This window comes from Phascolarctos cinereus, unplaced genomic scaffold, assembly GCF_003287225.1.
Source record: "Phascolarctos cinereus isolate Bilbo 61053 unplaced genomic scaffold, phaCin_HiC Scaffold_3;HRSCAF=262, whole genome shotgun sequence".
In the NCBI taxonomy this organism is placed as follows: domain Eukaryota; kingdom Metazoa; phylum Chordata; class Mammalia; order Diprotodontia; family Phascolarctidae; genus Phascolarctos; species Phascolarctos cinereus.
The window spans coordinates 107,514,978-107,529,259 of record NW_027555736.1 but is presented as its reverse complement, the minus strand read 5'-3'; the positions used below and the strand labels follow the sequence as shown (position 1 = coordinate 107,529,259).

General features: G+C 41.9%; 1 protein-coding gene across 1 annotated transcript in view; it reads left to right on the top strand.

The window, feature by feature from the left end:
* The window catches only part of AS3MT (arsenite methyltransferase), a 32,383-nt gene extending 24,675 nt beyond the window's left edge, over positions 1-7,708 (top strand). Inside the window, 2 exon segments of the mRNA XM_078151081.1 lie at positions 6,076-6,237; positions 6,995-7,708. Coding sequence (XP_078007207.1) covers positions 6,076-6,095 — 20 coding nt within the window. The 3' untranslated portion in view covers positions 6,096-6,237; positions 6,995-7,708.
* The last annotated feature ends 6,574 nt before the right edge of the window (positions 7,709-14,282 follow it).

Sequence of the window (14,282 nt, the reverse complement as noted above, 5' to 3'; positions counted from 1 at the left end):
GGAAACAGCTAATACAAAAGTATAGAGATGAGAGATGGGACCATGTTGTGTTCACAGAAGAGCAAGGAAGCCTGAGAGTATATAGGGTGGGGTAAGCTGTTAGAAGGCTAGAAAGGTAGCAAGGGGCCACATTAAGACCTTTCAGTGTCAAATGAAAGAGTGAACAGAACCTGGAGAACAAAATACATTACAGCAGCAATATTGTAAAAAGGTCAATTTTGAAAGACAAGAATTCTTGATCAATGTAGTGATCAACCATGATTCTAGAGGACCAGTGATGAAGAATGTGATCCACCTCTGGACAGAGAGGAGATGGACTAAATATGCAGAATGGTATACTCATTCTTGGACACGGGCAATATGGAAATTTGTTTTGCTTGATTATACACACACACACACACACACACACACACACACACACACATATATATTTCTTACAAAGTTTTTTCTTTTTTTTTTTTTTCAACAGGAGGGTGAAGAGAAAATAAATACTTGTTAACTGGGAAAAAAAAATCACCAGAGTTATTGCCACTAGTGGAGTTCAAGCTTGGGAGGAGAGGAGGGGAAGGGGCATAGGAGTAGCTGTGTTGACCCCAGTGCTCCTGAGCTGAGCCAGAGTTCTACAGATCACTGCTCCCCATCACACTATGCTAAATACTGGGGATATAAAGACAAAAATGAAACCATCCTTACTGTCAGGAGACCTGCACTCTGAGGAGGAAACAATATACAACATGTACACAGATAAACAAAGACAAGGCAATTTGAAGAGTGCACAAATACTAGCAACTGATTGGATTAAGGAAGACTTACTTCATGGAGGAGATGGCACCTGAACTGAACTTAAAAAAAATTTTTTTTTCTTTTTCAATGAACAAAAATTATCTTTGCTTTCCCTCTCACCTTTTTTTCCTTCCTTCTCCCTTCCCTCAGCCACCATTCTCAAGCCTCCCACCACTGGAGAAAATAAAAAGAGCTAGGCATTGTGGTGAATGCCTATAATATCTGCTCTTGGGGGAGCCTAAGGCTGGTGAATCACTTGAGTTCGGCAGTTCTGAGAGGTAGCAGAGCTAAAACCAATCCACACTAAGTGTGACTCTAATATGGTGTGCCCACGGGAGGCAGAGGGCACCAGGTTGCCTCAAGAGGGTAGAAAAAATGGAGTGCAACCAATCAGCATTTGGGATCAGTCACGTGGGTGGCTGCTGCACTTCCAGTCTGGGTGAAATAGGGAGACCCAGTCTCAAAAATAAAATAAAAGGAAAGGAAAACAAAACCCTTGTACCATATGTATAATCAAGCCTGCATTGTCCATGTCTAAAAAAAAAAGGCCTCATTTCGGCACCCAGAGTCCATCATCTCTCTATTAGAAGGTGAGTAGCATGCTTCAACATTGGTCCTCTGGACTGGGGGTTGGTCATTGGGCTGAGCTGAACACTGAAGGAAGCTGGAGATTCTAAAAGGTGGAGATGAGGAGGATGTGTATGCCAGACCTGGAGAACAATCTTCATGGGGCACAGAGAGAGGAGATGGAATGTTGAGTTTGAAGGCTGATATGCAAGTTTGGTTGAAATAGAGCATATGTGAATGGGCAGGTAATATGAAAGCAGGCTGGAAAGGTATGGAGGACTTCAATATTTACTTAAATGGTTGCCATGTGGAAGAGTGGATTTTCTTAGCAAGAATACTGGTGTGGTTTGCCATTTCCTTCTCCAGCTCACTTTACAGATGAGGAAACTGAGGCAAATAAGGTTAAGAGACTTGCCTAGGGTTACCTAGCTAGTAAGTATCTGAGGCCAGATTTGAACTCAGGCCTTCCAGACTCTAGGCTTAGCACTCTATTTGCTGAGCCAGGAGAGGGGAGAGACTAAAGCCAGGGCAGTAAATTAGGAGGATCATAGGATCATAGATTTAAAACTAGAAGAGATCTTATACTCCATCTAGTCCAATCCCAACATTTTACTGAGGAGGAAACGGAGGTCCAGAGAAGTTAAGTAACTTGTCCAAAGTCACAGAGCTAGTAAGTGGCCAAACTGGGATTCACACCCAGTCCTCTGACTCCAAATCCATCACTTGCCATTGTTCCACCATGTTTCTGACTATTATAGTAGTTCACACGAGAGTTGATGAGACTCTAAACTAGGTTAATGATCAAGGGAATCGAGAAAAGGGGACAAATATGAGAAATGTTGAAGAGGTAGAATGGATGAGACTTGGCAACTGGTTGGAAATGTTGGGAAGAGTCTGGGATATTTCTAGGGAAGCAGGCTGGAATAACTTGGGAAGATGATAGTGTTGTCAACAGAAATTTTCCAAAGGAAAATCCCCAAAGGGCTTTAGCATGAAATTAAAATCCAGTTAAAATGAGAGCAGATTTTTCCATTTCCTCTTGACTTAGTCTTGAACCAGATTTCTCTTGCGGTGGAAGGATCAGGGTGTGCTAATTGGACAAGTTATTTATATCAAGAGATCTAGGGACAGAAGAGATGAAAATGTAACTGGTGTTAATTGAAGGTTAATTATCTCCAGGATGTGATTGGACATTAGGTATTGGGAGGCTCAGGCCCCAGGGAACTAGCCCTTGATTTCCAACTCTTCTGCCTATTTGACTGGATCTGGGATCATTAAAAGGGGTAGGAATAGGTTTTTATCTGTTAGAATTGATTTCCAAATGTCAGGTTATAGTCAATGGTGTTTGAATTTTATTCTCCTTCACAGTGCCATTGTTAGAAAAATCAGGAGAAGATAAAATACGTTGAATGTGGCACCAGAAAAATCTCTCTCTCTGTCTCTGTCTCTCTCTCTCTCTTTCCCATATTCTTCTCAAGATCAAATTGAGGAGATGGAAGGGATTTTAGTATTGAATAAATAGAGAATATATGTCTGCAATAGTCTGAGAATCCTTCCTTTCCTCTCCCATTGGCATCACTCTAGTCTAGTCCTTATTTCCTCTTTGCTGTTGTTCATTTTCAGTTGTTTGTGACCAAATTTGGGGGTTTTCTTGGCAAAGATCCCGGGGTGGTTTGCCATTTCCTTCTCCAGCTCGTTTTACAATGAGGAAACTGAGGTAAACAGGGTTAAGTGACCTGCCCAGGGTCACACAGCTAGTAAGTGTCTGAGGCCAGATTTGAATTCAAGAAGAGGAGTCTTCCTGACTCCAGGTCCAGCACTCTATCCACTGCACCACCTAGCTGTTAGGTTATTTTCATATCTTTTCTAACAGGTCTCTTTGCCTCTGCCTTCCCCCCAATCCTATCCCATTCCCCACTCCACCCCTTCCCATTCCAAATCATTCTTCAGATCATTGCTAGAGTCATCTTCTTAAAACACTGTCCTGACCATGTTTCTGCCTGAGAACCTTTTCTGGCTCCCCATGGCCCTACCAAGTAATGTACACATTCTCTAGCTTGGTGTTCAAGAGAGGCAGCACTGTAATAGTGAAAAAAAATATTAGATTTGAAATTAGGAGACCTGTATTCAAATTCTGGTACTAACACTAATAGTGTGACCATGGGCAAGCCACTGAACTTTACTGAACCTCAATTTCTCCATTTGTGAAGTCGCCACAATCATATTTACACTATCCTGTTTGCAGGGGTTTTTTTTCTTTCTCAAAGACTGGAAGAAAGAGAGATGATGTAGAGGGGTTTTGAGTTGTATAGTAGGAGAGAAAAGGGAGCTCAGAGATGGCCTTTATATTCTCAGTAAGGTAGGAGGGCAGACTTTCTGCTGAGAGAGATGGAAGAGGAGGGTGGTTGAGGGTGACTGAGAAAAGAAACAGCCAGAACAGCCGATCTATGGAGTCTGATAGAGTCAGCAAGGGAAGAATAAAAGGGTCACTGTGCAGCAGCGAGAGCACACTTAGGATTAGTTAACAAATTTGTTGTGGAACCAATCAATATAGTCATGTGACTTTCTTCAGCAGTATGTAAGTAGGAGCAGAGAAGATGAATGCTTGGTGAGGGTAATTGAATATTGGAGCCTGGTAACGTATGAGTAGTGATGGGACAAAGAGACAAGGGACTCAAGGTTAGATAGTGTAGAGATGAAGAGGCCAACCATAGCATCAAGATTTTGAATTTGGGAAAGTGAGGTCAGGGCACAGGAGAACAGGAAGGGCTGGGAGAACTGGAGGTTAGGGTGAGGATAAAGAAGAGATTTAGAAAGAATGAGGCAGAGAGTAAGAAGGAAAGAGAAAAGACTATAATCAGAGAAAGGAATTTCAGAGTTCAGAATCATGGCTGCTGGTGAGATCTAAGATGTGACCATCCTTTTGAGATATATTTGAGAGGATATTGATGTATATATTGAAATGTCTGAATATGAGGAGGAAGGGCTGGAAAGGGAGCAGAAGAATGAATGAGGTGCTAAACTCAAGTGTTCTCTGAGCCTCAGTTTCCTTATCTGTTAAATGAGGGGGTTGAGCCAAAATGGCTCCTGAGATTCCTTTTGACTCTAGGTCTATGATGGGAAGAATGATCAAGAGACAGAGAGATGACTGAAAAAAAAGGGGTTGCGACCCTTTTTCAGAAGCATTGAAAGGGTTACAAGTAGAAAAAGTTTAAGAAGCCCCGGCAAACGAAGTGAACCTCAAAGGAAGAGATATTGGTGAATGATTGTGGTAAAGGGAAAGTCTAGAAATGGTGGTGGGGAACCCAGAGTAATCTCTCCCTCTTGGCTCAGTGTATCAGGGAATATGAGAGAAGGAACACAGTTACTGCGGTAAGCATCAGGGATACAATATCTTCTGGAGGAAACTAAGTTTTCATTAACATCAAGTGATAGAAAGAGTGTGAGGTAAAGAAAGTTCATTAATAATGAGGAAAGGGTTCCAGAGGGCATAATAGATTAGTAGTACACAAGGGAATAGTGGAAGAATAGCGTAAGGCAGATAGGGATAAGAATACAGGAAGAGGTTACAGGAGGAAGAGATTTTTGTTTCAGGGGATGACAACCCTGAATCATAGAAGGGGGAAACAGGAGCTGTCAATGTGCTTGCTGTAAATAGGAAGAAAGGAAAACCATTGACTAGAAGCCTAATCTTCTAAGGTTTGGTGATGGATGACTCAGCATGGAATTGGATGATGGGGACAGGGAGGGAAGGGAAGTCAGAGGTAGTCTCAGCTTCCATAGTTGGTCACTCCAAACACAGAGTAACTGGGGCTGAAGGCAGGGAATTCTGTTTGGGTATCTGGTCATTACATGATTGGTGGTCGATTCCCCGAGACTGTACTGAATTCATCCTCATGCCAGCCCCACAGCCTTCTCCCAAGAGGGCAGAAGATGAAGCATACCCAGAAACTACCCTGAATGTAGAGTAGGCACTCATTTCCTAATCTCCAAGTTCCCAGAAACTGACACCTTCTTGGTATCCTTGGTGCCCTAAGACTTGGGATCCCTGATGGATCCACTCAGGATCTCATGTGGATATAAGTTCCGTACCACTTCTGACTCCTATGACTTGGGCTCTCTGTTGGATGACAGTGCTCTTAGCACAGGACCACTACCACTGCTTTGGGGGTCCCTGAGGCTCAGGATCCCTTAGAGTGTCTCTCAGCTTTAGGAATCACTTTAGGACTGAACTTCACAAATACTTATGAAGTACCCACCACTGTAGTAGATGCAAAAGAAATTCTAGGATTAACAAAAACATGGCCTCTGTTTTCCTGAAAGCTAAAATCTAGTAAGAGGATAGGATATATACAAAAATAACTGAGAACTGAATAGAACATACATGCAGAAAAGGGGTACAAAGAAAATTCTTTCTGAGGGAGTTAAGTAATTTTCCACTGGGGAGAATCAGGGAAGCCTTTTTGAAAAAGGTGGCATTTGAGCTACTACATATCGTTTTCAAAGCTACCTTGCTTTTCTGTTTTCTAAGTTTTCTTTTGTTCTGTGCTGTGCACTTTTTTTTTCTCCCTCTCTCCTTACCTCGCCCTAGAGAAGGTTACAATTAGACATACATATATATGTATATGTCTTAGGCATTTGAAGTTATTCTTAGAACAATATCGCTGTTATTGTATGCAATGTTCTCTTGGTTCTGCTCATTTTGCTCTTCATTATTTCATGCAGGTCTTTCCATGTTTTTCTAAAATCAACCAGCTAATCATTTCTTATGGCACAGTAATATTCCATCACATCAACTTATCCAGCCATTTCCCAATTAATGGGCATCTCCTCAATTTCCAGTTTTTTGCCACCACAAAGAGAACTGCTATAAATATTTTAGAACATGTAAGTTCTTTTCCTTCTTCCTTAATCACCTTGGGAAACAAACCTAACAGAAATATTGCTAGGTCAAAGGGTATACAGTTTTATAACTCTTTGGGCATAATTCCAGATTATTTTTCAAAATAGTTGGATCAGTTCACAATTACACCAATAATGAATTGTTGTCCCAATTTTTCCACATCCTTTCTGACATTTGTTGCTTTCACCTTCTATCATTTTAGCCAATCTGATAGGTGTAAGATGATATCTCAAAGTTGTTTTAATTTGCATTTCTTTAATTGAGAATGATTTAGAGCATTTTTTCATATGACTATATATAGCTTTGATTTCTTCATTGAAAAACTGCCTGTTCATATCTATTGTCCATTTATCAATTGTTGAATGACTCATATTCTTATAAATTTAATAAAGTTCTTTATATATTTGAGATGTAAGACCTTTATCTGAGAAACTGTCTATCAAAGTTTCCCCTAATTTTCTGCTTTCTACACTGGTTTTATTTGTACAAATACCTTTGTACAAAAACCTTTTGTTTAATGTAATCAAAATTATCCATTTTATACCTCACAATGCTCTCTATCTCTTGTTTAATTCATAAATAGTTCTTCTATCCATATGTCTGATAGTTAAAATGTTCCATGTTCTTCTAGTTTTCTTGTGATATCTCCCTTTATATCTAGTTCATGTATCCATTTTGACCTTGGTGATCTATTTACTTATCTAGTCATCCTAACTGGCATTTTGGTTTGCATTTCCCTAGGAGATGATCACGGATCTGTTCAAGCTCACAGAAGAATTGAACACCAGGCCTAAACAATGCCCTGCTCCACCGGTGGGCTGTTGTGGCAAAAGGGGAGGCTGCTTCTGAATCTGGGGGGTAGAACACCTCCCCAGCAGCCACCTTGGGGCTGGGGAGTAGGGAACTTCTCACTTCTGTTCCTGAATCTTCCCCTTCATCTCCTACCCCCATTCAGTTAGCACACAACAAGAAATAAATTGCAAGAAGCCACATAATTCTAGAGGATGAATAAGGACAAATTAATTATTTTTAGAAGGTGCTAATTAAATTTTCGCAGCAAATCACCTGAATAAAGACATGCCGAGCCAAGCAAAATGAAAAGCCCTGTGCTCTCATACGTAGTCAGAGTTCTGGTGCCACTTAGTGGACAGATTGGGAACTGAGGAGCCACCTCAGGTGCTAGCGTGGGATTGATTGCATGTGAAATGGGGATATGCCCTGAGAGATGATCTCAGAAATGAATGTTTTTTGGAGTATTTCTAGGAAACTCTTTTCCCATGCTTTTTGGAGGCATCTTGGACTTAGTCCTATATTTATCTGTCAGGCAAAATTCTTAGGGCAAGACCTACCTTTGCTGGCTGCATTGTAGAGGGCGTGGTAAGAGGTTACAACATCCTTTCTCTATGAACCCAAACAGAATGTGTTACAAATAAAGTTAGAAAATCAATTAAGTCATATTCTTTGGATCAGTTGACCTCCTGCTGGAACTATATGTATAGAACTTAGAGTCAGAAGCAATTATGAGCTGTCAACAAGGGAGTATAATTGAAAAAAATCCTGCCACTGGGTACATAGCTAGCTGGTTGGTTGCCCTTTATCAAGCACCTACTATGTGCGAGGCACTATCCTAAGTGCTGGGGATATAAGTAAAGTCAAAAGAAAGTCCCTGCTCTCAAGGAGCTCATAGTCTAATGGGTGACTAGGAGTACTGAGTGACATCTTAAAGGGATACCTTTAATAGAATGGCTCAGGGATCTGTCAACATTCTTATCCATTTATTTTGGATGAAGTTATATATGGCATACATTTTCAATTTGTGCTGGTCCATGAAACTTGGAGGGATAGCTAATGCATTAAATAATACAATCTGGAATCCAGAAGATATAGAAGATATGGATGATGGGATGAATGGAATAGTAATGAAATTGAATTGAATTGAGATGACTGCCAAGTTTTACTCTTGGGTTTCAAAAACCAACCTCACAAATGAGATTAGATAACAATTCTTTTTTAAAAGATCTGCAAGTTTAGTGTACTACAAATTATCAGTGTGATATAGCAGCCAAGAAACTACATGCTCTTCTGTTCTTTGTCCTTCATTCTTTTTTTTTTTAGGCAATTGGGGTTAAGTGACTTGCCCAGGATCACACAGCTAGTAAGTATTAAGTATCTAGTCTGAGGTCAGATTTGAACTCAGGTCCTCCTTACTCTAGGGCTAGTGCTCTATCCACTGCACCACCTAGCTGCCCCTTGTCCTTTATTCTTGAAGAGGACTATGACATCAGGAAAGAGATGCCATGACATGCAAGTGAATTAGATTTAAGTGAGAGAGACCTGTGCAAAGTTACCAGCCTTACTCTCTCCTCTGGAGCCATCTGGGTCCAGTGGTAAGATATAGATCAGGATGACTGGAGATGGCCCTGGATACAGTGGGAGATGTTGGCCTTTCTAAGCTACGTTCTTTATCAGGTCTCAGTTTGACTGAGGCAATGACCATTCAGTGATTAAGGCTAGGTAAGAAATGAAACAGAGAATGGTCTCTTATCTCCTCAAAAAAAATCAGTCTGGGAGGGGAAGACTCTCAGGATTTCTGGCCAAAATAGAAACAATGGCTATTCACATTCACTCTGAGCCAATCAGGGCCCAAACAAGGACCTGGTACCTATTGTTGGCCAATCAATGAGAGCCAGAGTGATTTGGGTTTGAGGTATGGTCTTTGAGAAAGAAATCTAGTTTATAAACCCCCAAGATGTCTTGTGAGGTTTCAGCAGTCAAAATTTATATTCCTTTTGGCAGAGCACCTGCAGGTAAGAGTGTGATACCTTATGTGGACAGAGGGGAGGGAAGGGGAAGGAGAGAGAGAAGAGCACTGTTCCAGTTGGGTCCCCAGTAGGTCAGCTCCTACTATACTACTCACAGAGGTTGTTGTTCTTCTTTTTAGAAGAGGACCATAACATCAGGGAGGTGATGCCATGATGCCATGATATGCAAGGGAATTGGATTTAAGTGAGGGAGGGCTGTGCAAAGTCACTAGCCTCACTTTCTCCTCAGGAGCCATCTTGGTCCAGTGGCAAGATATAGATCAGGATCACTAGAGATGGCCCTGGATGAAGTGGGAGACCTTGGCCTTTTTAAGCTAAGATCTTTATCAGGTCTCAGTTTAACTGAGGCAATGCCTAAAAGATGCCATTCTAGGTTATAAGAAAAGAAGCAGAGGATCCAGAATGAGGGAGAGAGGGAGTTCTACAATATTCACCTAGAGAACTGTTTTCAGTTCTAGCCACCACATTTTAGGAAAGATATTGACAGTTTGGAGCAAATCCATAATAGAGTGACCAGAATGGGGAAAGGACTGGACAACATACCATATAAATATTGCTTGAAGGGATTGCAGATGTATAGCTTGGAGAAGATAAGACTTATGGGGGACAGGAGAGCTGTCTTTAACAAATCCAATCCCTTTTCCAATCTCTCTTCCACATGAAATTCCTTCTAAAGACCACAAACTTCAGCAATAGTCTTGTAATCAGACTTAGAGTTTATGGAGAAGGGTTGGACTTATTTGGCTTGGTATAGTGAGTGAAAGCTGAAGAGAGAGTGAGACTTAGATTCAATGTAAGGCTCAATGTTATGAAGTAAAAACTTTTGAACAATTAGGGTTAGCAAAAATCTGAATGCATTTCCCTGGGAGCTAAGGAGTTCTACCACATTGGAAATGTCTAAGCAAGGGCTGGATGGCTACTTCTTTTTGCAGAGAGGATTCTAATTCAAGTATGAGTTGGATGAGAGGGACTGTGTCATCTATTAGTTTACGAATGCAGAAATTGATATTATCCTTCCTTTATACATGACACTCAATCAGACTGTTAGGAGAATATTGGACCCCGTTGTGGACTCCATAGATAAACAGAGGAATGGAGAACTTGGAGAAGTTCAGAGTAAAACTTCAGGGATGCCTATTACTTTAGTACTTCAGGGATGTTGATTTCATTGGCATGAGCACTCCCATGCAGGTCCCAACTCTTTCTGATGAATTAGATCAGGGGTGGGGAACCTGTTGCCTTGAGGCCACATGTGGCCCTCTAGGTCTTTGGGCATGGCCCTTTGACTGAATACAAACTTCACAGAATAATTTGTTTTATTAAGGGGATTTGTTCTGTGAAGTTTGGAGTTAGTCAAAGGGCCACACTTGAAGACCTAGAGAGCCACGTGTGGCCTTGAGGCCACAGGTTCCCCACCCCTCAACTAGATGGTCTTCATAAGTTTCTGTGGCCAACTTGCCAATAAGCTCCTCTGAACCTAGCCAGGTTAGTCCTCTGATGACAGAGGACTGCCCCTGACCAGAGTCCTGTCACTGAACAAATACTAACCAGAGTCTTTCCAGCTCAATAAAGCCTGCCAAAGCTCGTGCTTTGCTGATGTATAGCCTTTAGAAACCCAAAATCACCCCTACGCTACCATGAGGCATCACAGTAGGACTTTAGTATAGTCCAGAATGATGAAAGCACTGGCAAATAGTAAGGAAAGGTTAAGGGAATGGGGTTATCCATCTTATAGAAGAGAAATTTGAGGAATAATTTAATCATAGGAGCATAGATTTAGAGCAAGAAGGGACCTTGGAGGTCATCTGGTTCAACCCCTCATTCAACTATTGAAAATAGTGAAGCCTAGAGAGGTTAAGATGACTAGCCCAAGGTCATACAAGCAGTGAGGGGTAGAGCTGGCATTGGAACCTAGATCCTCTAACTCCATTTCCAGTACTCTTTCTATTGTACCAAACTGAGGTACAGAGCACTTAAGTAATTTGCCGGGTATCACACAGTGATTAGGTTGCAGAGCCTAGGTCTTCTGACTCCAAATTCAGTGTCCTGTGCCTTTAAGATACCTTCAGAATTTACTAAACTTCTAAGCTGGTACCTGGCCCTGGGTCATGCACTGTAGGGGATAAAAGAAAGAAATATGAGATACCATCCCTGTCCTAAAGAAACTTGTAGAGTGATTTTTAAATAATTATCTTTGAGTATTTGAAGGGCTTTCCTATAGAGTGGGTGATGACTATCCTGCAGGGAAAGTGTCTTGGAACTGAGCAAAAAGAAGAATTTCCTAAAGGGGAATAGTGGTTGGATTTGGACTCAGGCCTCAAGAAAGGACTTCCCCTTTCAAGATGCCACTAGGAATTGGAAGGACCCCATATTTTCTGGAATAGCTTATCTATAGGCCCTGGCTGTCTCAAAGTCTAATAATTCATTTTTATGATTTTGCCTTTAAACAGTACTTCTTTGCCTGCTCAGATTCTATAACACTTCCTACCTCTGGGACGTCTCTGCTCCCAAGAGATTGGCATTATGCTGCTGCTACCAGGACCCAGCACAAGATGGCGCTGGTAGAGAGGAAGTAACTTGGAAAGATGGCCTCCCAAACTGGTTGCTTTGCTCGAGTGGAACACAGTGAGGGTCTTTTCCACATTCCCAGTTCTCAAGCTAAAAGTTGGGCAGCGTCACCAGGAAGCAGTAGTTCAGCTCAGCTTTGGAAGGCGGGGACCTCTACACTTTTGCCTAAGAAAGACCACACTTTATACATTTTCATTTTACTTTCAACTCTGATGACCCAGTGGAAGCAGCAGAGAAGCTGCTGCCTATTGAGTCATCCCCCTATCCACAAACCTCTTTCAGATACCCTTGAGCTTGTGCTCAGTTTCCTCACTTGTGAAAATGAAGGAATTGGGATGAAATGATCTGCAAGGGCCCTTCCAGCTCTAAAGGGTCCTGGCTTTCTGAATCTATTAATCATGACAGTTTAGGGGACAACTTTTTCTCTAAATGAATACTTTGATCAAATCTGTTATTTTCATGCTTTCGTTCTTCGATGGGGACTTTACTAAGAAGTCTCAAAGGGTTGCAGAGGCTTATTCATAGAGGGAGCCACAGCAGTGGCCTGATAGGACTCCTCCTCTGGCCATGCATAGCTGAAAAGGCCGTGGCTCAGAGCCAAAGCAGCAGCATAGCTTGCTTCTCCTGTGGATTCTTGGCCTTTCCTCCTACTCCAAGGAAGCAATTAATAGAACTTCACTAATTCTGTCTTGTCAGTTTGGGAATTACACTGAATGGTCCTAGCCCTAGGAAAGAATGTGAATCTAGGCTGGGTTGGAGCAGGGGGCCAGAGGTCCATGGAGCAACTGGCCCCCAAAAGACCAATAAGGGGAAAGCAGACAGCTGGGTTCATCAATATTATTGGCTAGAGATTTTCCTTGGTGACCTCTGGCCTTTCCTCTATGATCTGCCAGGTTTCCTTAACTCTAGACAACAACATGGAGTTTCCTGCCAGCGCCCAAGTTGGGGTTTTGTGTAAATCAAGCCCTGTTAGAGGGTAGGAGGCTGATTCACCAGATTGCAAATGAAGCCCTTTGCAAATATGAAGCTGTGTTTGTGGATGCAGAAGAAAAACCTACAGCTTGGGCTCTTGCAGCTTCATTCCAGTCTTTTTATCGCTGATCCTGCAGTTCCTGTGAGCACAACTCCCACTGAGGTTAATGGGAATGTTACGTGCATGTAAGTTCAGGACTTAATCTCTGCCTGCTGAGTGAGCTTTGCTTGTCTTGGACAGACTGCTGTAGCAATCCCCTTCCCCAACAGGGACGTGCTATCCCATCCTTTCATGTAGACAGGGTCATACGGTGGAGATGTCTACCAGGCAAGAAGACGGTCGGCCTAGCAACGTCATCCACTGCTGTCCTGATGCCTCCCCATTTGCTTTGTATATGTTGTCCGGTAGTCAACAATCATTTATTAAGCACTTACTATGTACCAGGCACAGAGCTACATTCTGGGCATTTGGTTTCCTGGAGAGACAAGGGCTCCTAAAGAAAGGCAAAAATAGTCCTTGCCTTCAATGAGCTCACATTCTAATGAAAGAGACAATATGCAAACAACTCTATGCATACGAGATATACAAAGGGCAACCTGGGGGTGGTGTTGTTTGTCCTTTGTTCTTGAAGATGACCATGACATCAGGAAGGTGATGCCATTACTTGCAAGTGAATTGGATTTAAGTGAGAGAAAGGGAAGGCACTAATATTTAGGGGACAGTCAGTTGGAAGGCATGGAGTATCTGGTTCAGGAAACAGAAAGGAGGTCGTTGTCACTGTGTTATAAAGTACTTGGAAGGGAGTAAGGTATGAGAAGACTGGAAAGACAGGAAGGGGATAGGTTATGAAGGGCTTTATAATACCCAGAAACATAATGGGACTTGACTTGCTGTAAATCTTATTAGGCGGCAGATATAGGCCTCTTGACTGTCCGGCTAAATTGAAAGTCATTTGCCTTTACTTTTTTGTTTCACTTTATTTTATATTTTGGTGAGACCTGTGATTCCATCAGCATAGGGAATGCTGGTTGAGGAAACTCACTCCATGCATGCAGATGCATCTATTGCATAACCTCCATCCATAGAGAGTTATCCCAGGAACAATAAGAGGTTTAGTGTCAGCCAGGGTCAAATGAATCCAGCAGGTGTCAGAGGTGGGATATGAATTTAGGTCTCCCTGAATCTGAGGCCTACTACTTCTCATGCCTCCATTTCTTAGGAGGACTAAATAAAGTAATGTGTGTGAAAGCATTTTGAAAACTTTAAAGCACTATAAAAATGGTAGGAGTGATTATTATATTAGAGTGTAGGGAAAAAAGCCTTGGGGTCAGGAGATCTGGGTTCTAGTTCTAGCTTTGCTGCTAACATACACTATCTTTGTGAGATTGGGCAAGTCTTTTGCTTGTGCCTGAGTTCAGGGTTTCCTCTAGGAACGTCAGAATTTGGTCCATGTCAACGTTTCTACAACAAAAAGAAAAAAAGAGGTCTTGGCTCCCATGCAAGCACTCAAGCTAACAAAAACATCTAATATACAGGGCAGATTTTATATCACCTCAGAATTAGGGTTAGATGCTATTTAAGTCCCATCCATACGAAGAAAGAAAATGAGAAAGAACCAAAACCTGGGCCCATGAACAATCAAGCTAATTCTGCTTCCTTCTCTAGT